This window comes from Canis aureus, chromosome 30 (genome assembly GCF_053574225.1).
Source record: "Canis aureus isolate CA01 chromosome 30, VMU_Caureus_v.1.0, whole genome shotgun sequence".
NCBI classification, from domain to species: domain Eukaryota; kingdom Metazoa; phylum Chordata; class Mammalia; order Carnivora; family Canidae; genus Canis; species Canis aureus.
In genome coordinates, this window is record NC_135640.1 from 40,346,181 (window position 1) to 40,371,765 (window position 25,585).

The window sequence follows — 25,585 nt, forward strand, 5'->3', positions numbered from 1 at the left end:
TGCCCTCTTTGTTGCCTTCTTAAGAAACCCCTGTGAGAGCTCCTGATGCCTCAGTATCCCCGGGACGGTTTCAAACACCCCAAACACTGTATAGGGTGTGGGCTGGGGGCAGAAATCGAGATGCAGTTGGCCGCAGGAACCACCACCGTTCTCAAACTACGCCAAGCGCGTCAACTACGTGGGAACAGGTAATTTGAGCAGAGGGGCCAGCAATTGAAAAACACAGGTCACCGCACCTTTTATTTGTCATTACACAAACCGATGGGACACGAAATACACGCAACTTCTCAAAAACAGTCCTAACGCCTTTCCAAATCCGACGGGAGGTCACCGATGAGCCGAGAAGCCAGGAGCTTCACGCCTCCGGACACCGTGGCTGGAAGGAACGCGGAGGTGCGTGGCTCTGCCTCCCACACCCAGAATTCTCCAAGGCGGGGTCCTCTCGGACCCAGTGAGGCGGCGCCGGGCACAGGGAACACGTCCCCCGCGAGGTGCCCGTCTTGAGCGTGCAACTCCCGTCCAGCCGCTGCGGTCTGGGATCCAGCAAGATTCACACCCCGAGTGGGGCACAGGACCACACAGCTGTACGAATCCACAGGTCACCACAGTTAAGTTCTCGCGGTTTCTTAGAGTAACCCACAGGGACCCCCGGGCTCGGTGGCCACGATGGCTTGCTCTCATCTGCTCCTGTGAATACAGCCGCGCACCCGGGACGTCTGCGCAGAACCGTCTATAGCCGAGGACTCTCTTGGCTGAGTGGCACCTTTTTTTTTTTTTTCCTCTCCGGTCTCTCGTATGCAAATTCATAGCAACGGTTTTGAGACGCCACGGTTCTATTTTCACCTCCGACAGTGACCCTTATTAAGACCAAGTGTGTCTACGGACAACTCAGGAGTGAGTCTGATTTTCATTCCGAGGTTCTAACTGATTATTACAGGAAGGCTCATCCCACAGGTGTGTGTGTGTGTGTGTGTGTGTGTGTGTGTGTGTGTGAATGAGCGTGGGGAGGGCACCGGGGCCACACAGCCTACGCTGGGTCCTTTAAAAACATCTGCTGCATCCTTACTCCGGGCACAAAAACAACATCTTTAAAAAAATAAAACTGATTTAAAAGGCCTTTATTTCACAGGGAGGAGGAGTAAAGAGATAAAGGCTACGAGATGGTGAATCATGTTTGTATTTTCACTTGGTCGTTCATCCTTTATGTGCCGCAAGAGCAAACAAAACAAAACAAAACAAAACCAAAAAAAAAAAAAAAAACCAAAAAAAAACAAACAAAAAACTGTGACTTTTTTTTTTTTTCTTTTTTTTTTTTAAATACGCTAGGAACCTTGGTGCTCTTGATCCCGGACTGTTTATGTTTGGAAAACGAAGACAATATTTTAGAAAATATATTGCTCCTAGCCCAAGTTCATTTGATGAAACTATTGTGTATAAAGCAGTTAATTATATACATAAATAACATAAAAATAATTATCATAAATTAAAAAGTCGAATAAATCTCCCACTGTGAAGTCAGCTGCCGAGTGGCGGATGGGAGGGGGACTGAGCTGGGTCTGGAGACCCTCTCGCGAAGGGCGCGTGCGAAGCGTCTCCGTGGTTCTGAAGGCAAGCGTTGCCCTACCCTCAGAATCCTGCGACTCGGAATAAAGTGAAGTGCCGAGAAACGTTGCATTTTGCAGAACTAATCGTCCTTAGCTTCACTTCCCTCCCCGCCTGTTTATCCACCACTGACTCCTCGTCGTTCTTTCTTCAGCGCGGATCTCCCGAGTAACACAGGACGCGTGACAAAGAGTGATCGAGGCCAGAGTAAGGCAAACGTTATCATTGCAAGGTGGACGGCGCTACCAGGAGAGGAAACGCCGTGCCTCGGTTTCCCTGTCTGAGCAGCAGGTGGCGGGAGCCTGGCCCCCACCTCCGACAGGCGTGCAGGTGCGTGAAAGCGCGTGTCCCGGGGACACAGACGTGGCTCTTGCTTGGCACGTTCGTTCACGAAGGCCATTCACGCTTCTCCTCGCGAACTAACCTCTTCTGCTTTCGTTGCTGCCTGGCAGGCGGCGGCAGGGTCTCCGTTATTTCAGAAAAACCTGTAGTTTTTCCACCGTGAAGAGCCAAGCTCGTTCAACATTTTTTTTTTTTATACAACATTGGTCTTGAGACACATCAACCTTTGGAATTCAGTTGAAACAGAAAGAAAACGTGAATTTCTTCCCTGTTCTTCGGTGGGTTTGGCTGAGCCTCGGCGGTAATAAATATATTTGGCTGGCAGAGGGTCCCGAGACAGCTCTGCAGGAGCTGCCAGGAGGGACAGCCTGAGGCCGACGGGTCGCACACAGTGGCGTGTCCCTTGCGCTCGGGCAGCCGTGTGCAGAGCTGCGCCCGGACCGTCATTCCTACAGTGCAAACGACTTCAGCATGTTAAAAATCAACAGGACGTGGCCACGACAGTCTTGAATACATAATACAGGCTTGGAATAAAGTGTAAAAAAAAAAAAAAAAAAGAAGAAGAAAAAAGGAAACCGATACAAAAAATCGATCCTTGTGTTATGTTACAAAGAGGCCTCGGAGGCCCGAGTCAGGGACCCCTGGGACCCCCCACCCCTGCACCAGGGCTGATGGAGGCCGAAGGGTCATCCGCGGCCACAGGACGCCTTCTCACACGTCTTCGGCCCAAAGTCGTGGAACGCATTTGACTCGACTCAAACTTCCGAGAAGAAAATAAACGTGACTTTAACTTCTAACCGCTCAGTTGCCAAGAACACCCAGAAGAGAGGAGAATGTGGAGTTTCCTCGCGGCGTGCCGCCCCGTGGGAATCCTGGCTGTTTCCGCGCAGTCGCTACGCCCTGAAGGAAGCAGGCGAGTCGTCGACGTGCCTCCGGACAGAGCACTCGCCCGTCTGCTCCCGCCTGTCCCGCGTCCCCACACCCCGTGACCCCCAGACCGAGTTCTGCTGGGGTTGGCAGGGGCGGGGGGTGGCCGGGCGCAGGCCGAGCGGCTCACCGGTGTGGCCACCTGCCGGGGGTGACTCGAGGCACGCCGACAGACGACTGGCGGGGGATTCGGAGAGAATTCTGCAAAGCTAAGTCAACCTTACTTACGCTGCAATAACAATTTTTCTTTTTCCTCTGTTTGGTATCCAGCAAACAAATCTCAAAAATAAAAAAGCACAGCCGTCTGCAGGTCTCCCTCTGAGCTCTCGGCCCCGCGCCTCAGTAGCTGTACATCTGCTGCTGCTGCTCGGCCTGCACCTGCGGTGGGGGCGCCTGGGGCGGGGGAGCCTGCGGCTGGGGCGGCGGCAGGACGTCCGTCTGGGGCACCGCCCGCCACGTGAGCGGGTGCTGGTCCCCGAGCTGGTTCCCCAGGGGCGTGATCGAGTTGACCAGGGTGGTCAGGTTGATGAAGTGGGCCACGGACTGCGGGTTCGAGGCTTCGGGCTGCGGGTGGATCTGGATGTCGTTCTGGCGGTTGTGCAACATGGCTGAGCCACTGACGGTGTCAAAGGTCACGGTCAGGATGGAGTTGTCCAGCTGCAGCTGGCGTTCCGGGGTGGCCAGGTGGCCGACAGCCACGGGCTGGAGGTTGGTGAACTGAGTCCCGGCTGCGGTGGTGATAGGGGTCACGGTGATGTTGGTCAGGCCCACGGAGCTCGACGGAGTGGTCACATTTGGGTCGCCCAGGGTCACCACCACCTGCAAGAGACGGAAGACGGTTACTAGTCTGCAAAGCGGCCCACGGCCGAACCCCCGGGGCAGCTTCGGACAGTCATCGAGCAGCACGGACCGACACCTGGCCCCGCCTCGCCCGAAGGAAGAGAGGCAAACGCCTTTCGGTGAAGGATTAAACCAAGTGACTTCTGTCCCCAGGAAAATAATTTTAGTGAAAAAGAGCAGTAAGATGCAGGGTTCTCCCGGCTAGAAAAAGACAAAGTACCAGCGAGGAGGACAGAGATGTGCTCCTCTCACACGCCTTCCTGCTGGCAAACAAAAACCCCAACTCTGAAGCTAAAAAGAACCCCCAGGGCACCTGGGTGGCTCGGTGGTTGAGCGTCTGCCTTCAGCTCAGGGCATGACCTCAGGGTCCTGGAATCAAGTCCCCCATCGGGCTCCCTGCAGGGAGCCCGCTTCCCCCTCTGCCTGTGTCTCTGCTTCTTTCTCTAGGTCTCTTGTGGATAAATAAATAAAATCTTAAAAAAATAAATAAAAATTAAAAAAAAATAAAAAGAGCAAGCCCCAAATCTGGGGCACCAGGAGTGAGGAAACACAGAATCAGCAGAGGAAACATAAAACTCCACGGAGAGGAATGTAGCCAAATAAATGCAGAAATGTCTGCTGTTATGCTTCACGTCTAAACCCCAGTGAGGTTCGTGAGCCTCAAAACCAAATGGCGATGCCGAGCCAATGGGAAGCTTCCGTTACAAGCAGCACACGGGCTGGCCACGTGCATCCCTGCCTCCGCCGACCCTCCCGGGACCTTACAGGGGGAGGCAGGTGCACCGGGCCCACTTCCACAATAAAGGGATGCACTTGGGCCGCTTTTAACATCCCAGTAACGACCCGATTCCCAAGCAGGTGGGGGCGGCCAGCCCTCAGGTCCGCAACGGTCAAGCCGCTGCTCAGTGACACGTGTGACCTCTAACCTCTAGGTCCAAGCTAGGAAGTGCACAGTGACCTGGGCTTATGGGAGAAATGCCTCCGTGTGCCGCCTGCCACCGCCAGGGCCCAGGCCAGCATGGGCGTGTTCCCAGGGGCACACGCAGGGTCCCCGCACCCCGGAGCCGGCAGGAAGGGACAACCTGCTGGATGCTCTGCACCGCGGAGTCGGTTTCGTCCCCCACGCCGGACAGCACGGGCTCCTTCTCCGAGTACTCGCTGAACGGGGCCTCCTCGGGCACTGGGGCTCCCGCCGCCTCTGCCTCTGGCTTCTGCTTCCTCTTGTGGGCCCTCCTGGCAGCTTTCACGTGCTTCCCCTCGGCCAGGTCCTCCTGCTCCAGGCTCAGCTCAGGCTGTGGGAACAGAAGTTTCGGCAACGTCTGGGTCACGGGGCTGTGTCCCCATGGTGGCCACAGCGGGGGGGGGGGGGGGGGGTGTCCCGGCAGGGTCCCCGGACACACCCCCAGGAAGCCAAGTGACCCCTGGCGTGTCTGCTCGCTTGTGCTTCCAGGGACTGGGGCATGTTCTTGTTGGTTTCACTTTCTTTTAAAAAGCGAAGGGAAGTTACACGTAAGTCGTGTTTTTTAAATCACGGCTCCAAGCGCTGTTTCAGATATAGAGGTGTGACCGTGGTTTTAGAGTGATCGATAGCGTGGCACGTTCCGCGTACAATAAAACGCCATTTTTATGAAGGCGTTGGCTTAAAGTTTCTTTAAAAAACTAAGTTCATGTGATCAAATTATTTTAGTTACAACGGTCTCATGCCAAGCTCTTCGGAAGCCATCTGGGACAGTTAGTTTTACGTGTCAGCGTGGCTGGACTACGGTGCCCACGTGTCTGGTTGCCCAGCAAAGATGCTGCAGAGGTATTTTTTGGATGAGATTAACATATCAGTGGACTCCAAGCAGAGCAGATCACACCCATAATGTAGGTGGGCCTCATCCAATCAGTCGAGGGCCGTAAGAGGAAAGCCCGAGGTCCCTGAGGAAGGGGAATTCTGGTTCCCGACAGCCTTTGAACTCAAGCTGCAACATCAGCTCTCCCCTGGGCCTCCCGCCTTCCAGCCCCTACCGGAAGGTTTAGGATTACCAGCTGCCACCATCACGTAAACCAACTCCTAAAAATAAATCTAATTTTCTCTCTACGCAGACACGCGCACAACCCTACCAACTGTGTTTCTCTAGAGAACTTGAATGTACCATCTGTTCTCCAAAATGAGATACGTCAGTATTCAGAAAACGGAGGTTCTAGAAATGTTTGTTACAGAGACTAGGAGATATCCCGAGAGGCCTTGGGAGAGAAAACCAATTGAAAAACCCGAGTGAGGTGCCCACGGAACGCCAGGTAGAGTCGGGGGCCTGCCCAACGGCTCCGTGCAACACCTGAGCCGCCCCGCCCCAGCCCGTGGGCCTGCTCCGTGCCTACCTGGACGATGCCTATGGAGGAGGCATCGATGGTGGTGGTCTCCGGGAGGTGGTCCAGGTCATCGATCCTCACGGCCAGGACCTGCGGGCGAGTGCAGGTGGTAGGTCGGGGATGCTGCGGACACCGACTCCTGTCATTCCTCACGGGCACCCCCGTGTCCCCAGCCTGGCTCTCCCTTCCCTCATCCCATCGTCCAACCGTGTTTCACGTTTCCGTGATGCTCGTCCGCACAGGGGCGGGAGGGGGTGCTCCTGTCTGTGTCACCTCACACCCACTTCCGCCCGAGGGCGCAGACTCTGTTTTCTGCCTCTTTGCCCCTATGCTGCAGCGCTTTCAATACTAGGGTTTTCTGTGAATCTTCTGTTATTTCAAACCACGAGCAGAGCAGGATCAGATACAGAACAGTAAACCTATCCTACGAGGAATCACCAAAAATGACACGTTTCTACCTTAAATACTATTTTTCAACTTGACACAGACACAAGATCTTTCACTCGTCGATTCTGTGATGAGGGGAACCCACCCCCGCCTTCCCTCCAAGGGGTCGCACTGCAGACCCTCACACCGTCACTGGCCCCCCCGGGGCCGCTGTCGATCCACCGTTCAGGGGTGTCCTGCCCCTGACTGTCATCCATGAGCCAGCTCACTAGCCACTGTGGTGACGTGCGGGATTAAATCGTATGTGGGGACAGCGCAGCATGAGTGCGGAGAGAACGCGGTCCCCGGGAAGGTGAGTTCTGAACAGGAACGGGCGCGGGGGGGGCTACGTAAGCTCGGGGAACCATCGAAGTCCATCTTAAGGGTTCTTCACCCAGACAACCCTGCAAGCATCCCTCCCCAGCTACAGAAAATAGAAGTGGGAGATGGAGACTCCACACGGCAGAGGTGGTTACGCAAGACAGACCGCAGGGACATGAGTTCAAAGACCAGGGCCGGCCCTTCTCTGGAAGGACGGCAACAGAGGTGCCCGTGCGTGGGTACGTGAACGCAAACACCGACGGCGGCTCTGAGGACCAGGGGGACTCGCGTCGGCACTGCCCATAGACCTGCATGGGGATGCTCGCAGAGGACTCGGAGGGAAAGCAGCGGGTGCCACTGATGTGATCTCGACCACTGTCACCAACACCTCACCTCCACCTCCTTCGTCACTATGACAACCACAACCACCACCATCACCACCTCCATCACCACCCCTCCCCACCTCCACCTCCTCCGTCACCACCACCACCACCATTACCACCACTACCTCCTCTACCACCACCACCATCACCACCACCTCCACCGTCATCATCACCTCCATCACTACCACCACCACCACCACCACCACAAACACAACCTCCACCGTCACCACCTCCACTATCATCACCACCACTACTACCACCTCCTCCACCACCACCATCATCACCACCTCCATCACCACCACCTCCTCCACCACCACCATCATCACCACCACCATTACCACCACCTCCTCTACCACCACCACCACCACCACCTCCTCCTCCACCACCACCACCACCTCCACCACCACTACCTCCTCCACCACCACCATCACTACCACCACCTCCTCCTCCTCTACCACCATTACCATCACTACCTCCATCATCACCACCACCTCCTCCACCACCATCACATTCATACAACCAGGCCTCAGTGGCAGCACGAGCAACCGCAGCAGAGCCCACCCAAGTATCCTTCCCACCCCTCCGTTTGCCACCTTCTCTGCTGTCCAGGGTCACCTCCACGACATCTAATATGTTCCTTGTAACTACTGTTATCTCTCGTCTACCTCCTATTCCCCCCACACCCCACCCTGGACTGTGAAGTCCAGGAGGGTGAGACGCTGACCTGGCTGACTCCCCAGGGCTCACCACCAGCAGGAGCTTAGCCTGTGTGTGTCTGAACGACACAGGATGAAACAAGGGTGAAACGATCCAAAGGAACGGCCCCAGGAGAAGAGACTGAAGCCTCGAGAAACAGGAGCCGAGAGCTAAAGAGCCCCCCGCCGCGCTCCCTCTACCCCTTGTCCGAGAGCCTCCCCCTTCCAGCACGCTCGCTCTGCCCCATGTGGGATTCGGCGAGACTGCGTGCTTTCTGGGTTTTAACCTTGTACGTCTCCTGTCCACGCGAAAGCTCCGTCCTTGGAGGCTTCCCACGGAAGCGCTGTTGGCCTTCGTAGCTGCTGCCAACAGTAGCACCGCTCACCTGCTCCCAGGCTGCCCCCCGCTACCCGCTGCACCTGCACAAGTCCTGAGCGGGGTGCTTCTTCCCAGGCAGATCCACGACGTTTTCCTTTGCGACCTCTTGCACTGATTTTACACTTACAAAGTCTTCCCCCAAAGTGAGCTGAGAGCTACCAACCCGCATTTTCTCCTACTTCTGTTTCTCACTTTGCCTCTCTGTAAGGCATGAGAATTATTTAACGCCCCAGACCCTCTCCGGAACGTGCAGCCAGGTGGGCCAGGTGGGCAGCGCTCTAAGGAGCCTCCGCCCCCAGCCCCCGGGAGGCCCGCGGCTCTGCACCCTGCCTCTGCCTCGGGAAGAGCGGAGGGAGGGGCCAGGGCTGCACTTGCCTTGCTGGGATTCCGGTGAGCACATAACCTATAACCTCAGCAGAGTATGCTTGAGGCCCTCTGTTCATTCGTGCACTCACTCGTGCATTCACGGGGCGCCTCCCAGGGGCAGGGGGAGTGTCAGGCACGCAGGCCTCTAGGAATTCTGGGCCTGCAGGGGGTGCTCCGGGAGCCAGGGCCGTGGGGGTGGGGGGGTGGGGGAGTAGAGGGATGGGGGGGTGGGAGGGGCCGCGCCCGCCCGCCCCAGGCTCACCTCCGGGTGCTTGCGCCGCATGTGTCTGCTCATGGAGGCCCGGGTGGACACCTTGGTCCCGCACAGCTGGCAGCTCTGGGCCTCCACCTTGTCGTGGGTGAGCTGCACGTGCTTCTGCAGCATGTACTCGGTGACGTACTTCTTGTCGCACACGGAGCACGTCCACTGCTTGCCCACTTCTCGCACATAAGGAGGGAGGGGAGACAAGCCCGGGTCACGAGCGGGGTCACCTCACGGCTCATGGGGCAGGCGGGGGACGTCGGTCAGGTTAGGAGGGGACAGGCAGTGAGGCCGAGACGAGCAGGACAGCAGCCCTCTCCCTCCCAGAGCGTGGAGTGAGACACTGCTCGGGCATTTGGAAATTGCGGAGTGGGTATTTGCAGGTCTGGGTGGGCTGATCTTTAAGGGGCCACCGTGGAGGGGGGCGCGCCTACACTCTAAAAAAGCCTGCGCCACCGGGTAGGTGGACAGAAAAGCCGTCCCAGCCCTGCACACCTGGTGGGGGGTGGGCACCGGGGACCTCGGCGAGCACCACCTGCTGCCCCCTCACCTCCCCGCCCCGCACACCCCCCCACTGCGGCCCCCGCCGCCCTGCCTGCCAATCCCACCCCTGCCGCCGCCCCCACCCCCCGCCGCCCCGCTTACCTGTGTGGATGAGCTTGTGGGTCTCCATCGTGTTCCTCTCGCTGAAGGTCTTCCCGCACAGCTCACACATGAAATCTTTAATCCCTGCAGGAAGAGGGCGCTACCCTCAGCGGCTCCAGGGGGCTCTAACCTGACCCCCTGGCCCAGGGTCTCCGTGTGTGTGCGCGTGTGTGTGAGCAGAGTCTGCAGGGAAGGGGGCGGGCCAGCAGACCACAGACAGCAATCATTTGCTCTCACAACAACCGGGGAGTCAGTCGGTGGCTGAGTGAGCGCCTCCTGGGCGGTGGGGGCGGCGAGGCCACTGCGGGGCAGGGACGCTGAGCAACGGGCGGATCTTGCTGGACGCCCGGACAGTGAGCCACACGGGAACCTGGGTCCCGAGTGTGTGGGCAGCCGCGCGTGTGACGTGAGCTGGCAGGGAGGGGGCGGTCTCTGAGAGACGGGGCCGCTTCCCCAGCCCCCGAGAACCCTGCCCAGGTGACTCCCGGAACTACAGAAAGTGGGAAGCCACGAGGCAGCGCCCTCTGCCCGCCTGGCCTCCGGGGCCGCGCTCTCACCCGTGTGCCGCTTGTAGTGCTTGAGCATGTTGACCTTCTGCGCGAACTTGCGGTGGCACTCCTTGCACTCGTACTCCTTGATGCCCTTGTGCAGCTTCATGTGGTGGCGCAGCGCATGCTTCGTCTTCATGCCTGCCCACGGAGGCGCGGGGTGAACTGGCCTGCTGCACCCTGTGCCCGCACCCACAGGGGCAGGTGCCCCAGACCCCACGGTGCCCGCCTTCAGGACCCCCAGTGTCTGCACTTAGGACCCCTCACGGCGCCCGCACCCCTAGATACCCCCATGATGCCCGTCTTCAGGACCCCCAGTATCTGTACCTAGGACCCCTCACGGTGCCCGCACCCCTGATACCCCATGGTGCCTGCCTCCAGGACCCCCAGTGTCTACACTTAGGACCCCTCACAGTGCCCACAGCCCTAGATACCCCTATGATGCCCGCCTCCAGGACCCCCAGTATCTGCGCCTAGGATCCCTCATAGTGCCTGTATCCCCATTATCCCTAAAGTGCCCATTTCTCTGATCTGCAATAGTGTCTGCCCCCACCCTGGGCCAGGACACCCCCCTACAGTGCCCACACTCCCCATCCTATACCTGGACCCCTCACAGTGCCCACATGGATCCCCCCACTGCGGTCATGACCTGGACCCTTGGGTGGGCACCGGTCTTACTGGGTGTAGAACAAGAGAAGGGGGAGGTCAGGGTGGCGGTGAACCTCCTAGAGGATGCCCCTCCACCCAGTGGCGAGATGGGCCCTTAGCCCTCAAAGGCCCTCAGGGATTTACGGTCCCTGTCTGCACAGCTCTTGTTTTCAGGGGCCTGCCCAGACCTGAGGGTCACTGCTCGGACCTGCTGAGAGATGGGCCAGCCTGCCTGCGGGCTCCTGTGGATCTACGAGGGGTGGATGCGGAGCCCTGTGGGCATCGGACTCTGTCTGCGGTGGGGGGTCCTGGTATGGGGTGTGAATCCGTGGTGGGGGTCCTGGTACAGGGTGTGAGTCAGAGGTGGGGGGTCCTGGCACAGAGTGTGAGTCACGCGGGGGGGGGGTCCTGGTACAGGGTGCCCACTAGGTTGGCAGTGCTGCGTGGGAAGGGCCAGCGGGGCCACGGAGGCCGTGGACAAGGGGCTGTGCTAAGCAGGTGGGTGGTGGCTCACAAGCATGAGGCTGACTGTGTCCAAGCCTGCTGGCCACAACTGAGCCAGCCAGTGGCAAGTGACAGGTCACTGCTAATTGACCACCAGACAGAAAATGGCCTGGAGGAGCTACAGGGTGGGGCAGAGGCAGACCACTGCTAGTACTGCCCTGGGTAATGGCACTGAAAGGGTTGCCATGCCTGAGCAGAGCCCCCACTGGGTCACCTGGGAAACTCCCCATCCTGCTAATGCAGGGGTGAGCCTCAGCCAGCTCTGGCCACTATGAAACCCAGCCTGGCTGAACCCTAGCCTGCAGGAGCCCCAGGCCTAGCTGACCTGGGCCTGCAGGAACCCCAGGCCTGGCTGACCCGGGCCTGCAGGAACCCCAGGCCTGGCTGACCCCGGTCTGCAAGAACCCCAGGCCTGGCTGACCCGGGCCTGTATGAACCCCAGGCCTGGCTGATCCGGGCCTGTAGGAACCCCAGGCCTGGCTGACTCAGGCCTGCAGGAACCCCAGGCCTGGCTGACCCCGGTCTGCAGGAACCCCAGGCCTGGCTGACCCCAGTCTGCAAGAACCCCAGGCCTGGCTGACCCGGGCCTGCAGGAACCCCAGGCCTGGCTATGCTGTGAGAAGCCATGAGGACAGGCCGGCCTGGGCCAGCAGAGGCACCAGGAGTCTATGAAGTGATGGGTCCCTGAAAAGGCTTCCCAGGCTATAGGGTGGGAAGACACGGGTGGGCTAGTGCTGACTTCAGAACGGTGTTTTCCCCTTAAAAAAATATTTTTAACTTTTTGATTTAAAAAAAAAAAAAAACCCAAGCTCAGTGAAAAAGCTACAGGCTACAAGAGTTTCGCCTGAGGAGGGCGCTCGCAGTCCTGCCCAGCCAGGTCATACGAACACCCAGGGACACTGCTGAGCACGTGGGGTCATGCAGAACGGCCCCTCCACTGTGCGGTCACCTGTCTGTGCTGCCACTTGATGCTCGCCTCCACATCTGGCCCGGCCCGTGCAAACCGACCACCACGGGGCTCTGAGCAGCAAGTACACCCACAGCAGGTAGGGGTCCGTTACCAGACACCTGCCACGCCAGCGCCTGCCACGGGACCAGCTCTGCTGCAGGTGCCAGAGGCTGGGCTGTGAGCCGAGCCAGGCCCCCGCTCCCAGGGAGAGGGCCAAGCAAAGGCCACGTGCTGCATGGGAAAGGGAGGAGGAAAAGCAGGATGAAGCAGGGACAGAACAGAGAGGACGGAAGTGGCCCAGAAGCTGGTCCATCACATGGGATGAAAGGGGATCCCCTCAGGGGACGCATCTGAAAAGTGATCCGAAGAAGCGTGGAAGGGGCCCAGCGCTACTTGGGGGGGATCAGCATTTCTGGTGGAGGGGACAGCCAGCGCAAGGGCCCTGAGGCCAACGGAAACCGTCGCTCAGTGTTTCAAGCTGCTCTCCGCGTTACCTGTAAGCTGCCAGTACATCTTTGTGCCAAAATCAAACAAGATACATTTCTAAGTGCAGCTACCAGCGCCCAACAGCTCACCCCCACCCGACCCAAGTCACACTCCCACTCAGAGTCCGTGGGTGTGCCTGCGGCTGCCCTTCGCCAGCACCGGCTGCTCCCCCAGGCTGTGCCGGGCACAGTGGCACCCGGGACGAGAACCAATCCTTGTTCTGTCCCACACCGGGCACTTCTCTCCCACTCGTGTCTAAAATCAACCGACTCTATGCCACAAAATAGCGCACGGTCACAGAAGGAAAGACATGACACAGGTCACCTCCCCATTCTGACCTCCCGTCGCAGCCTACGTCAGTGACAATCCGTGCGTCTCCTTCCGTTTGAAAGAAGATGTGCAAACGGCTTTGACATAAACGTGACCGGGGCACCTGGGGCGGGCGGGGCTCAGCGGTCAAGCGTCTGCCTTCAGCTCAGGGCATGACCCCCCGGGGTCCTGGGATCGAGTCCCATGTCGGGCTCCCTGCATGGAGCCTGCTTCTCCCTCTGCCTGTGTCTCTGCCTCTCTCTCTCACTCTGGGTCTTTCATGAATAAATAAAGTCCTTACGAATAATAATAATCATGATAATAAAAATAAAATAAATAAATATGACCTCCACACAGTGGAAATTTTAAGCCTCTCTCTATTGGGGCTTGGATTCATTCTGCATCACATTCGCAACTTACTCTGGGGCCAGCTGCTATCTGTTTAAATGGACAGACTTCCCAAATCTGGAATGGGGCCAGCCCTCTTTACATCTTTTTTTTTAAATTTTTTTATTGAAGCAGTTTGCTTATTTTTATTTTAGAGTGTAATGGAGTAGAGGCATTTATAAAACATTTTCTAGCTAAAACTTCTATTTGATTCCACTACATTATAACTACATCTTTATCTACGTTTCTACGTCTTATACCTACGTTTCTATACGTACATATATACACACACGCAGACGTCATACGTATACTCACGTAATTACCACGCATGCGGACTCTTCAGAGAGATAAACTATCTTCAATTTTATACCGTTGACAAATGTCATTAAACCTAAATAATTAGGAGACAGACTGTTCAATTTATAAGCTTCTTGCCGCTTCTACTTCACTATCTCCCTGGAAGGTGTTGTGCTGAATGAAATAGGTCAGTCAGAGAAGGACTGAGCATCATATGGTCTCACTCGTACGGGGAATATAAGAAATAGTGAAAGGGATTATAAGGGAAAGGAGGGGAACTGAGTGGGAAAAATCAGAGAGGGAGACGAACCATCAGAGATGCCTAGCCCTCTTTACATCTTTCTTTTTTAAATTTTTTTTTAGATTTTTTTTTTCGTAAGAGACCGAGAGAGAGAGAGAGAGAGAGAGAGAGGCAGAGACACAGGCAGAGGGAGAAGCAGGCTCCCTGCAGGGAGCCGGATGTGGGACTCGATCCCGGGGCCCCAGGATCACGCCCTGGGCTGAAGGCAGGCGCTAAACCACTGAGCCACCCAGGGATCCCCCCTCTTTACATCTTTCAATGCCTGGTGGCTCTCTTGACGCAGGCCACGCAGCTGCCTCCCCGAGGCCCGTCCCAAGCATTTCACGGCACGCCGAGGGATTCTGAACAAGGCATTTTCTGTGTATGCTGACTCCTCCCGCCGCTCACCGAAACTGCTGCGGGGCCGGGACTCACGCCACTCCTAACAGTCTCTCCCCTGAATAAATCCCAGGCAGGCCTAGGATTCTCAGGAAAAAATACAAAATAACGCTATGCCAGAAAGTTTGCTGCAAGATCGCCTGGGATGATAAAAGACTACACGCCAACAAGCCCCTAATATATTAAATAACAGGGTCTGGTTACAGGAGTCTGCAGGATGGAACCCTAGCAGGGTTCTGAGAGCTAAATTAAGGCAATTTCACTTATTCCGATGCGAAAAGTCTCTAAGACGAATTTCCAAGTAAATAAAAAGCAAGGTACGGAAGGAAAAAAAAAAAAAGCAAACAACACAAGCATTTGCTTGTACGCGGTAATGACTGTAATCGGAACCAATAATTTAGTGTGTGTGAAATAACGTGTTAGCCCAGGTTCCAACACCAGCATTTATGAAAGTATTCAGGATTTGTGGCAAAAAAAAAAAAAAAAAAAAGACCACGAACCTAAATATTAAACACACCTGTACTACATGACGAGGTACGTAACACTGTGAGATGCGGCTCGGCCCTGCGCGGCGCGTCCCCGGGGGACCCAGGCGTGGCTTCTCTCTGCCACCCCCCTCTGGGGGGCAGGGGGATGGCCCCACAGGGTCGGCCTCGGACCCTCCCCGCCTTTTTTCCTGCTCAACACCGTCCCTGCCAATAAGTGGGGAAGGGGGCTGGGAGAGCCAGGGCACCGTCACGCCAGCGCAGAAACCTCTAGAACGTTCCTACAAGACGGTGACAGTGGTTCCTTTGAAGAGCGTCACAGGTCTGAGGTGGGAGCAACGATGCTGCCGTGCAGGGCAGTTGGCATGACCGCTGTTGGTGAGGTGCCTGCATTCCCTCTCCAACGAGGGAGTCCGCGCGCTGCCCCGGTGCACGGTTACTTTGGGGCCCAGACGGGAGACCATCTGTCCCCCCTGGGGAGACCACGGGCCACTCTCTCACACGTCGTCATCCTATTTCACGTGTGCTAACGGGGGATGGCCAGTGAGTGGCATGATGAGACGTTTGTGTTCTCTTTACTCTTTTCTGTTTAATTTTTTTTTTTAAACAAATAAAGCGAGAGGACGGCCTTAACAAAAATATCAAACTTTTGGGCAGCCCGGGTGGCTCAGTGGTTTAGCGCCGCCTTCGGCCCAGGGTATGATCCTGGGGTCCTGGGATCGAGTCCCACGTCGGGCTCCCTGCAGGGAGTCTGCTTCTCCCTCTGCCTGTGTCTCTGCCTCTCTCTCTATGTCTCTCATGAATAAATAAATAAAATCGTTAAAAAAAAAAAAAGACTTTTAAAAGATCTGATGGGCCCCACGTCCGCATGGGGACAGTCCCTCAGCGGAGACAGCGCCGGCAGCCGCTGGCCACAGCCCGAGAAGCTCCGCGCTCGCTCCACCTCTTCTGCACGGTTTGGTTTTGTTTACACAGAAACGGGCTCAAAATTTATCCTGTACTGACTGGGATGACCTTTTCTCCTCTCGTTTTAGTCACGGAGATGGGATATGTTTTGTAAGATGTCTCTGATCATTCAACTAACTTCTCCTGATCGAAATGAAAGTCACAGTCGTCGCTGGCCACAATGAACCACTGTTCAAGACGTAGTTGGTTTCGGGCGGTGGGCGGGAAGCACCGCGGACCGTGCACAGATGCGCAGATCACACGGTTGTTCTTACAACTATTTGGTGCTGCAAACAATGCTTGGTGGCGCGGCTTCCCCCACATTAAAAGCGATTTATTTGTGCCTTGAACGCGTCATGTCCTCTGCCTTTTGGACCCAGCCTGTTCCTCTCTATCCCCTCGTTTCAGACACTCCCCTTGCACCCTGTGACACAAATGACTCGACTCTGCACCCCTGCCCCCCCCATCACCACGGGCAGGTGTTTCCAGGCTCCAACGCGCCGGCTGCACCCGCAGGTGACCACCCACACCTGCCCGGCTCCAGCCTGCGTACCTTTCCCGCACTCGGCACACAGGTACTCGCGGATGTTGTCGTGCACGCGCATGTGCTCCTTCAGCATGTCCTTCCGGGCAAAGGACTTCCCACACTGCTCACAGGCGTGGCTCTTCACACCTGAACAACAAGCACGTCGGAATTTTAACCGGCGGATCCACCTCCGTGACGGAGAAGCATGGCTGGAAGCACAGCACGACGCAGCCGGCGCTCCAGCAGCCTCTGCAGCAGCAAGGTCCCCAGGACCCGGGGCCATGGGGGCAGGGGCTCAAGCTGGGATGGAAGCGGTGGCAAGGACGGAGGGGGCGAGCGTGGGTGCTGGAGCGGGAAGCACGGGGGCCCCGGGGCTGGCCCGGCCCCGACGGTAGGCACTACCTGTGTGGATGAGTTTGTGCCGTTCCAAGTTCCCGATGCTGTTGAAGATGCGCCCGCAGACCTCGCACGGATGAATGTACCTGCAGGCAGACGGCAGCCTCAGGACGGGCCCGGCCGCGGCGGAGTCCACCCTCCCTGGGCCCTTCCTCAGCAAAGGGGGGGGGGGGCAAAAAAGAGGCTTCGTGGAGGCAAGAGGCACAGAGATTTTCACCTCCAAGAGGCCTGAAGGGCGCCCCTCAAAATCCACAGGCTGGCGTCCCGCCTCTCGGTACCTCAGACTCTGACCGTGGTTGGAAACGGGATCCTTACAGAGGGATTAGGTGAACGGTCAGGTCACGGGGGTGGGTGGGGCAGTGTGACTGGTGTCCTTATAAGAAGCAGAAACCAGGACCTGGTTCCAGCCCATAGCTGGAAGTCCACGTGAGGACACGGCAGGAGGCAGCCTCTACCAGCCAGGAGGGAGGCCCAGGGCACCTGCTCCCTCCAGAAGGAACCAGCCCTGCCGACCCCTCAGTCGAGGACCTCCGGCCTCCAGAACCGAGACGATACATCTCGTTGTCGGGCTGCCCTGTGGCCTGTGTTATAGCAGCCCGAGCTGGCCATGCCACCTCTACGCAGGACACCTCCCTCGCTTGCTCTTGTGCCCAGCACGGACGGCGGGCTACAGCCAGGTGCAGGGCTGGCCCCCATGCAACCTAACTACGGACGGAAAAAGGGGTCTCTGCTGGTTTTATAGGCAGGCCGAGAACCACACCGTTACTCTGTGATGCGGCCGACCTGTGCCGGGAGGCCAGGAGGGGAGGGAGGCAGGACCCCCGAAGTGCAGGATGAACGAGGCGAGCATGCTTCTCTCAGGACCCAGCCACGGGAGAGGAGAGGACTCGCCCGTCAGAGCCCCTGCCTCCCCGCAGGGGACGTGCACCCTGCTGCCGAAGCATCATGCTAGACCCTGGAGCCCCCAGCCCCAGGAGGCCTCACTTCTGCACGTTGGGGTCCGGCAGGTTCTCGCGGTGGATGACCATGTGGGCGTGGTAGGTGGCCTTCAGGGCGAAGCGCCGGTTGCAGATGCTACAGCCGTAGCCCTTCTCTTTGTGCACCTCCATGATGTGCTTCAGGTACTCCTTCCCCCGGCCGAAGGTGAGCTGCCAACAGGCACACCGTTCACACGCTGCCGGCGGGCTCCCATCCCCGAGCCAACGACGGCAGCGCTGTGCACCAGGGCACCGTGAGCGCCCGCCACCCGGGCCAGACGGAAAAGGACGCCGAAGGGCAGGGCTGGCACCCGGTCAAAGTGCATATGGGGGGAGTGCAAGAGGTGGACGCCAGCTGACCAGCCTGCACCCAGGCCCTCTCCTGCTCCCCACCCACCTGAGCATCCCGCCCTGGTCTCTCACCCACACCTGCCGGCCCTGCTGGGTACACGACCAGGTGCTCCGATGAGCGCATAGCCGCCAACCCTTACGCACAATGCGGGACCCTCACTCAACAGGGAGTGAACCCCCTCTTTCCCTACGGCAGGGACCACTGCTCACACGGCAAGCTGCTTGAATCGTGCAGCACGGCCTCCAGCCAGGGGTCCCCCACCCGGGTCGGCCATTCGGCATCCCGCAGACCAGTCACCAGCCTGAGACAGTGGTCGTGCAAAGGGAACCACACCGCCCACCCCCTGGGCCGGCCTCCCAGGCCTCTGGGTGCGGGACGAGCCTCCCCCGACAGCCCAGGCACAGAGGCGGCTGGCGAGTACCTGGCACCGCTTGCAGCTGTACTTGTGAGGCTCCGAGTCCGCGCTCGTGTCTGAGTTGTCATCGTTCTCTTCCGAGGAGATGCCGATCTTGCCGATAAACTCCTCCCTCTGGTGGTCGTCCATCAGCGCAATGTCCTGGGACGCAGGAAGCGTGGACGGGTTAGTCACGCCCCAGCAGTAAGGGGACCGGCCCACGTGGGGAAGCCAGCACCTGTCGGCCGCACGGAAGTCCCTCCCAGGTCCTGTGTCCTCCCTGCGCCCCCGGCGGCTCCCTCCAGCCCCCTCCGGCCCCCTGTGCACCCCACAGGAATCCCACCAGGCCCCTGCCTGCATCCAGACGATCCAGCAGATGCGGGGCTGGCGCCCTCGGTGGGGTGAGGGCAGGGGGCAGCCAAGCCGACCAAGCCTCTGCCCTGCATCCCCAGGTTCAAGCCTGGGGCTGCCTGGACTTGGGAATGCCTAGTGTCCCAGCCACGATGGCGGCGTCTGCCCCCGGGATGGGATCGGTGGTCCCCAAGGCCTCTTTCCGTGTGACCTGCTGAGGACTGCCCTACAGTTCTGAAAAAGGCTGCAAGAAACACGTCACCAGTCACGTCATGGGCTAGAAAAGCCCCAGATGAGCAGCGAGCAGGGAAGCTGCCGCGAGTCAGTGGCCAGGCGGGGGGCGGAGGAGGCCGTGCTTGGCTCTCCGTCTTAGCTGCTCCCCTGATGCCCGCAGTGGACCTGTGGCCCGCTCCCCTCGCCACTGCCCGTTTCCCCGCAGAGGCCACCACGGTGCGCACCACTGCCGGCCGAGTTTCATTTTCAAACAAAACCCAGGCTTCTGAGCAGGGCCGGCAGGTTTCCTTTGGACGGTGCGCTACCCTATCTGCCCTCCTGCTCCTCCTGACCAGGGGGGAGGTTTTCACAAGGGCCTACTGTCCTATTTCTTACTCAAGGTCCCTCTATTTTCCTTTAGCAAAGGAACAGCAGCACCGTCTGGAGGAGCGCTGCCTGAGCACGAGCACCTGACGGGCGCCATGCCCCGCCGGGGGGGCTGACACCGGCCAGGCCCCTCACCTCCGCTGGGTCTAGCTGAATCCCCAGGAGACTCTCCTGGCACGGCAGGTCTCAGGGCCCCCAGTTCCAAGACAGAGACGTGGAGGCTCAGGCGGGTGCGGATGAGCACCCTGGGTCCCAGGGAGGTCTGAGTGCCGCCCACACCCTGGCTGAGGCTCCTGGACGCTCTCGGGCCCTTCCTCCTGCCCCAGCTTGGTCCATGCAGTTCTGCACCTGCACTGGGGGGGGCCTCCTGCACTCCTGCCTCGCCCCCCTGCCTTGGGGTCCCACCTGCCCAGCGAAACCCCAAGCCGCACCGGGGCTGGAGCTCCCAAGGAACAGTCACTGTGTGGCGGGCAGGCGGGTGTGTGTCTCCAGGGCACACGCTCACCATCTTCCTCTGGCCTTGGCACCACCTAGGATTTCCCTGTTGGCTCCCTGGACTGGCCCTTCTGCCCTTAATGTGACCCCTGAGGCCTCGGTGCACCCCCGGCTCCCACCACCTCCTCACTGCTCTCATCAGAAGGTGCCCAGCATGGACGGATGTTCCTGCGAGCCCTGCGGCCGGGGCTGGAGATGCAGCAGGTCAGGGGACTCCCCCGATCCCATGAGGAGCAGCCACGGGGCCAAGCAGGCAAGCATCTCCAGGTGCCGACAGCGAGGGCCGGCCACGCCGCCACGTGAGCTCGCCGGGAAGGGCGGTACCTTAAAGTGGACATGGATGTGGTCCCTGAGCACGTCCACGCGGAAGAATTTGCGGCCGCAGATCTCGCAGGTGTACTTCTTGTCGCCGTGGGTCAGTAGATGTTTGTTCATGTTGCTTCTGCAGGAGAACACCTGCGGGCAGAGGCGCGGGACCTGACAAGCCGTACCGGGCGCGAGGACACGGTACGCTGGCCCAGTCCCCGCCCGGATGGCAGGGTCACCAGCGAGCGAGCGTCTAAATGCGAACCTACGTCCTCACAGAGAACTAACTGTCCTCCCGTCTCCACTCCCAGTGGGACCCAGCTCAGGTTTATTCGCTCGCTTAAATATTTCACTAGGGTGGGGCCTTTCGAGGAGCCAGAGAATCACAGACAGAGCTGCGGGCTTCGGAAAACCAAAGAAGAGCGCCACCCTCGGTCTCTGCACCGGCTTTCATGCACAATTCACGCCCATTCCCCCGTCGCGCCGTTTCTGGTCCAGCGCGATGGGTGTGGAGGCTCAAGCAGGGCCCCGTGCTCGTCCTGCTGGGGCCGGGCTGGGATGCTGTGGCCTCGCGGCCTCTGGCATGGAGCTCAGGGGACGAGGCAGCAGCAGAGGCCACCCGCAGCCCCAGCGTCTCCGTGTAGACAGTAGTCCCGAGGGCCACGTACCCCAGACAGCAGGTCTCCCACAGCCCGACCCCACACGCTCCAGGAGGGGAACACGGGGGACGAATGAAGGGGAACGATGCACGAGGAATGGGAGGCTAACGTCTTCATGGGACATCGCTCTGCAAGATCTGCAGGTGACCCGGGGCCCGCCACCCTGACCACAGCTCTGGGTGCTGGGTGGAAGCGGGCTGCACAGGTAGGGCTAGGCCTGGCTGCCGGGGCTCACGCGAACATTCCGCCGCCCCAGCTCGCCCTCCCTCGCTAGCCTGCACAGCTCCGGGGCAGAGGGGCTCACAGGCCGTACCGCCCTGCCAACCTGCCCGCTTTGTGGCTTGAAAAAGGTCAGGAAATGTCAAACAGAAACACAGATTCCCATTTTCTCTCCTGGGAAAGTCAAAAGATGTGGCACTGTTGCCATGTGGCCGCAGGCTGGGCTGTCAGGGCTGGCCACCAGCTGGCAGCCTTCACTTCTCCAGCGTCCAGACCCGGAGGAGGCTGGGGGATGGCGTGGCCCCGGGGCCCCAGCACCCCATGCTCTCGGGGAGACTGTGCGCGGCTGAGACAGCAACAGGCAACAGCACCCGAGTGCGGGCTGCCGGTCACACACCGCCCCCTTGTGGCGGCACGGAGCCCCGGGGAACCCCCTGCGGCAGGGGCTGGGCATACGCGAGGGACGGGAGCCGTGGTGGTCCTGGGGACGCGAGGGATCTTTGCAAACTCCTGAGTCTGGGGATGTGAGTCTGAGGAACAAGCATCCACACTTCCGTCCAGACCAAGGCGCTTGCTCACAAAGAACGGCACCGTTTACAGGCGACCTGACGTGGCCTGGGTGGCAATGCCAGGACGGGGTCCCCAGGAGAGCTGAGGGATGGCTGCACTGCTGGATGTGGCCTGGGGGGCTCCTCCGATGGGCATGGAGGCCTAGCATCCCCGCTGGGGGTCAGCCCTCGGACGGCCCATGTCGGAGGCACCTGCCCCTGAGGATGGTGTCCCACTTCGCTCACTCGGGGAGTGGACGTCCACTGAGCGTGCCCCAAGCGCCCGCGGCCCTGGGGCGGGTCAGTGCTCTCACTCACAAATGCCAGAGGGGAGACCAGCTCTGACGGGGCAAAGCCAAGGCCTGGGGACTCCCTGCCTGCTGGGTGCACTGGGCTCTGGCCTGCCACCAGCGGGACGCGTGTCAGGGACACTAAAGAGAAGGGCTTGGGGGGAAATCGTGCCAAAGGGAAAGCAAGCAGTGGAGGGGAGACACTTAGCTCATTCACTGGACACGCATCTCAGCAGCACATAACACGGGCGGGCACTGGGGCTGCCCCGAGTCCCTGCTGTCACCCTAAGGAACGTCTCCCTTGACGCCCCAGGAGGAGAGCTCTGAGCTTGCACCGCTCAGCAGGGTGGGGCTCATGCTGGGATTCCAGAAGGGAGCGTGGCGCGTTACCTTGCCGCACACGGGGCATCCCGAGGGCTCCTTCTTGTAGCGGACCAGGTTCTCGCCGCCGGTGTCCGGGTCTTCCCTCTTCACCCGCCGCACTCCTGGAATGCCCGCCCCCCCGAGCGACAGAGTGAATACACGCGGAGTACACACACGCCGGGCCCCCGCCATCCAGCCAGTGGGGCCGCCTGGGTGGGGGTCGGGGGGGACAGGCTGGGCGGCCCCAGCGAACACATCGGGGACAACCCGGCACAGGACACAACCGTGCCAACCGCCGCTCCTCCGGGCTCCGGGAACGATGGGCTGTGCCTGCCCACGGGCAACAGTAACACGGTTTGCGCAACTGAAACGTGTGAAAACACGAGGGCAGCGGGGGTTTTGGACTTTTACGACGTAGAAGAGCTACGCTGAGCTAACGCGGAAGGAGGGAGTTTCATTCGATCCAAGGGCAAGATTCCTAGAGATGCCTTTTTTTTTTTTTAATTAAAAGGATACCTATGTTCACCCTTGCAAATTAAATCGGTTAATAATTAGGACCAGGGAGAAAAGCCAAAGGGCAATGAACCCCTTATGGTTTTAAGACAGAAATCTTTACAACTGGGATCCAATCAAATTTTTAGAAGCCCGCATGTAACGGGGACTCTCAATGAAGCGAGAAATTCACGGCCACAGTCCCTTTCCGCACAGCTGACCCGCTCTGGAACATTCCCGCATCCCGCGGTGTGAATGCAGAGCAAGACCTGAGAACACCCAGCAAACCGGAGGTGAGGCCACATCCTTCTCCAAAAGGCTCCCGGGAGCACCAAGCGCTCCAGAGCTGAAGCAGTGGTTTAGATTCTGCTCCGATGTGAAAGGAAAAACCACGGGACACGTTAGCTGATTCCCGCAGAAGATGATCTGACCCGGTGTCAGCTGTAAAATGTAAGATAAGGTTGTGGCGCAGCCCAGGTGCCTGTCGGTCAGGAGACTCGGACGTCCGGCAGGACTGTCAGCAGCTGGCACTTTTAGGGCTTACGGCTCTACCAGCAGGGACTGGCTCAGCCCCCCACCAGCTTAGGGGGGAAACTGAGGCACGGTGTCCTTTCTGGGGCCACGGTCACTGAGTGGGCCCCAGATTTGGCTGGTGAGGCCCAAGTGCACCCCTAACGGGTCACAGAGGAAAAAGTGGTGGGTTTCACGAAGCCACATGAACAACAGCCAGGTAGAAACGTGGAGTGCAGAACCTATATGGGATGGGACTCGTCGTATTCTGAAAAGGCAGGATGATGATCTGCGTACATGCGCGCTGCACGCACCACTTATACCTCGCATGCAGCTTCGCTTTCTTTTTCAACAAGGATGTCCTTTGTAATTCCTTATCAAATGATTCTTTTCGGGGCGCCTGGGAGGTTCAGTCGGTGAAGCATCTGCCTTGGGCTCAGGTCATGATCTCGGGGTCCTGGGATCAAGCTCCGCATCGGGCTCCCTGCTCAGTGGGGAGTCAGCTTCTCCCTCTCTCTCTGCCCCTCCCCCTGCTTGTGCTCTCTCTGGGTCAACTAAATAAAATATCTTTAAGAAAAATGATTCTTTTCAAACTTTTATAAAAAGGTGCTCTGGTTGGGCAGCCTGGGGAGCTCAGTGGTTTAGCGCCGCCTTCGGCCCAGGGCATGATCCTGGAGACCCGGGATCGAGTCCCATGTCGGGCTCCCTGCATGGAGCCTGCTTCTCCTTCTGCCTGCGTCTCTGCCTCTGTATCTGTGTGTGTCTCTCATGAATAAAAAAATAAAATCTTAAAAAAAAAAAAGGTGCTCTGGTTTGTAATAATCGGGATTATTACAACTGAAATGCCAATTTATTTATTTATTTTTAAGATTTTATTTATTAATGAGACACAGAGAGAGAGACAGAGACACAGGCAGAGGGAGAAGCAGGTTCCCTGTGGGGCGCCCGATGCAGAACTCAATCCCAGGACCCTGGGGTCACGGCCTGAGCCGAAGGCAGATGCTCAGTCACTGAGCCACGAGGGTGCCCCTGAAATGCCAACTTTCAGAGGGTCTGTCTGGGCCGGTTCTTTAAGAAAGCCTGGGCGGAGGCGCTCAGCACATGCCTGCAGCCCTGGCACCTCCCTGCTCCTGGTGTCTGTACCTTCCACTTCCACTCGGGGGTCGGAGCCGCTGGGAGTCTGTGCAGCACGCCCCTCCTCCCCATTTCCCCCACCCCCTCATGGCACGGCCCCCTCATCCCGCTCCGTACCTGACCCCACTGACACCCGTCTTCCTCTTGCAGCTGGCTTCCTGTCAGCCCACCACACGGACAGGGAGCTCCCCGGTACCCCCCTGCAGACGGCACGGGCCATCTGAGGCACGGCGTCTGCCCAGAACATTCCACTCTGCACACAACGCTGAAAGTATTCTCCAAACCCAATTGCATGCACTTTTTTCTCCCTACTTTCTAGTCACATCAAAGGCATTTTCTCAAGATAGCAAAAGGCTTTGAGAAAAACGTGTTCCATCCTACAGTGAGTCGGGTTTCCTTAACCCCCTCCCCACCGTGGAGCATTCAGGACGCTTCCAAGGGTTCCCGCTAGCACACGACAGTGTTCAGCCCCGCCAGTATGTCTCCATGCCTGAGCCAAACTCCATCCCAGGGTGGCATCGCCGGCACCTGCGCAGCCCCCCGTCCCCCCGTCCCCTGGCTGTCACCCCCCTGGCCCCATCGTCCCCGCGGCGGGAGCTGGTGCCCAGGGCGGCCGGCCACGCTCACCTTCCAGATGCCTCCGCTGGTGGTCCAGCATGACGTCCTTGCGGTAGAACATTTTGTTGCAGACCTCACAAGCAAACTTCTTGTCCCCGTGCTTCTTCTTGTGCTTGGAAAGGTTACTGTTGGTGGAGAAGAATCTGAAACACATCTCACATTGGAACGTCTTGTCATCTGTCCGGAGAGCAAGCAGACACACGGCAGCTTTTAGGTAAGTGACACTGAATACAGGATCGGCATCCTGGCCGTGGGAGCGGCACCCAGGCCCCGGGGAAGGCAGGGCCCGCACTGGGCCGGGCACTGGGGCACGCAGCATACAAGGTGCCCCCGGAGCCAGCCGGTCGTCAGCGTGGGGAGCGACACCAGCCCCTCTGCTGGCAGCACCAGGCCCCACCCCTGTCCCCCATGCCTCCCCACGTCTGGGGATGATTCCTCGAAAGCAGACGGGCCTGAACTATCACTGGTCTGGGCCCTCACCCTGCACCCAACCTGACTGCCGCCCCAACCCCCGGTCTCAGGAAGCTGCAGCTCCCCTCGCCCAAGGCTCCACCCCCACCTGTCACCTGTCCCTG

At 58.8% G+C, this 25,585-nt stretch overlaps 1 protein-coding gene across 2 annotated transcripts in view; it reads right to left on the minus strand.

Annotated features, from left to right (window-relative positions):
* Positions 1–213: 213 nt before the first annotated feature.
* The window catches only part of PRDM15 (PR/SET domain 15), a 65,182-nt gene continuing 39,810 nt past the window's right edge, over positions 214–25,585 (minus strand). For both annotated transcript variants that reach the window (XM_077879281.1, XM_077879282.1), the window contains exons 12-24: positions 25,020–25,187; positions 22,284–22,378; positions 20,196–20,327; positions 18,453–18,587; positions 17,687–17,850; positions 16,709–16,788; positions 16,334–16,453; positions 10,101–10,232; positions 9,544–9,627; positions 8,899–9,074; positions 6,076–6,156; positions 4,794–5,003; positions 214–3,690 (exon numbers count right to left, since the gene is read on the minus strand). In XM_077879281.1, coding sequence (XP_077735407.1) covers positions 3,211–3,690; positions 4,794–5,003; positions 6,076–6,156; positions 8,899–9,074; positions 9,544–9,627; positions 10,101–10,232; positions 16,334–16,453; positions 16,709–16,788; positions 17,687–17,850; positions 18,453–18,587; positions 20,196–20,327; positions 22,284–22,378; positions 25,020–25,187 — 2,057 coding nt within the window. In that variant the 3' untranslated portion in view covers positions 214–3,210. The remainder of the gene's footprint in view (positions 3,691–4,793; positions 5,004–6,075; positions 6,157–8,898; positions 9,075–9,543; positions 9,628–10,100; positions 10,233–16,333; positions 16,454–16,708; positions 16,789–17,686; positions 17,851–18,452; positions 18,588–20,195; positions 20,328–22,283; positions 22,379–25,019; positions 25,188–25,585) is intronic.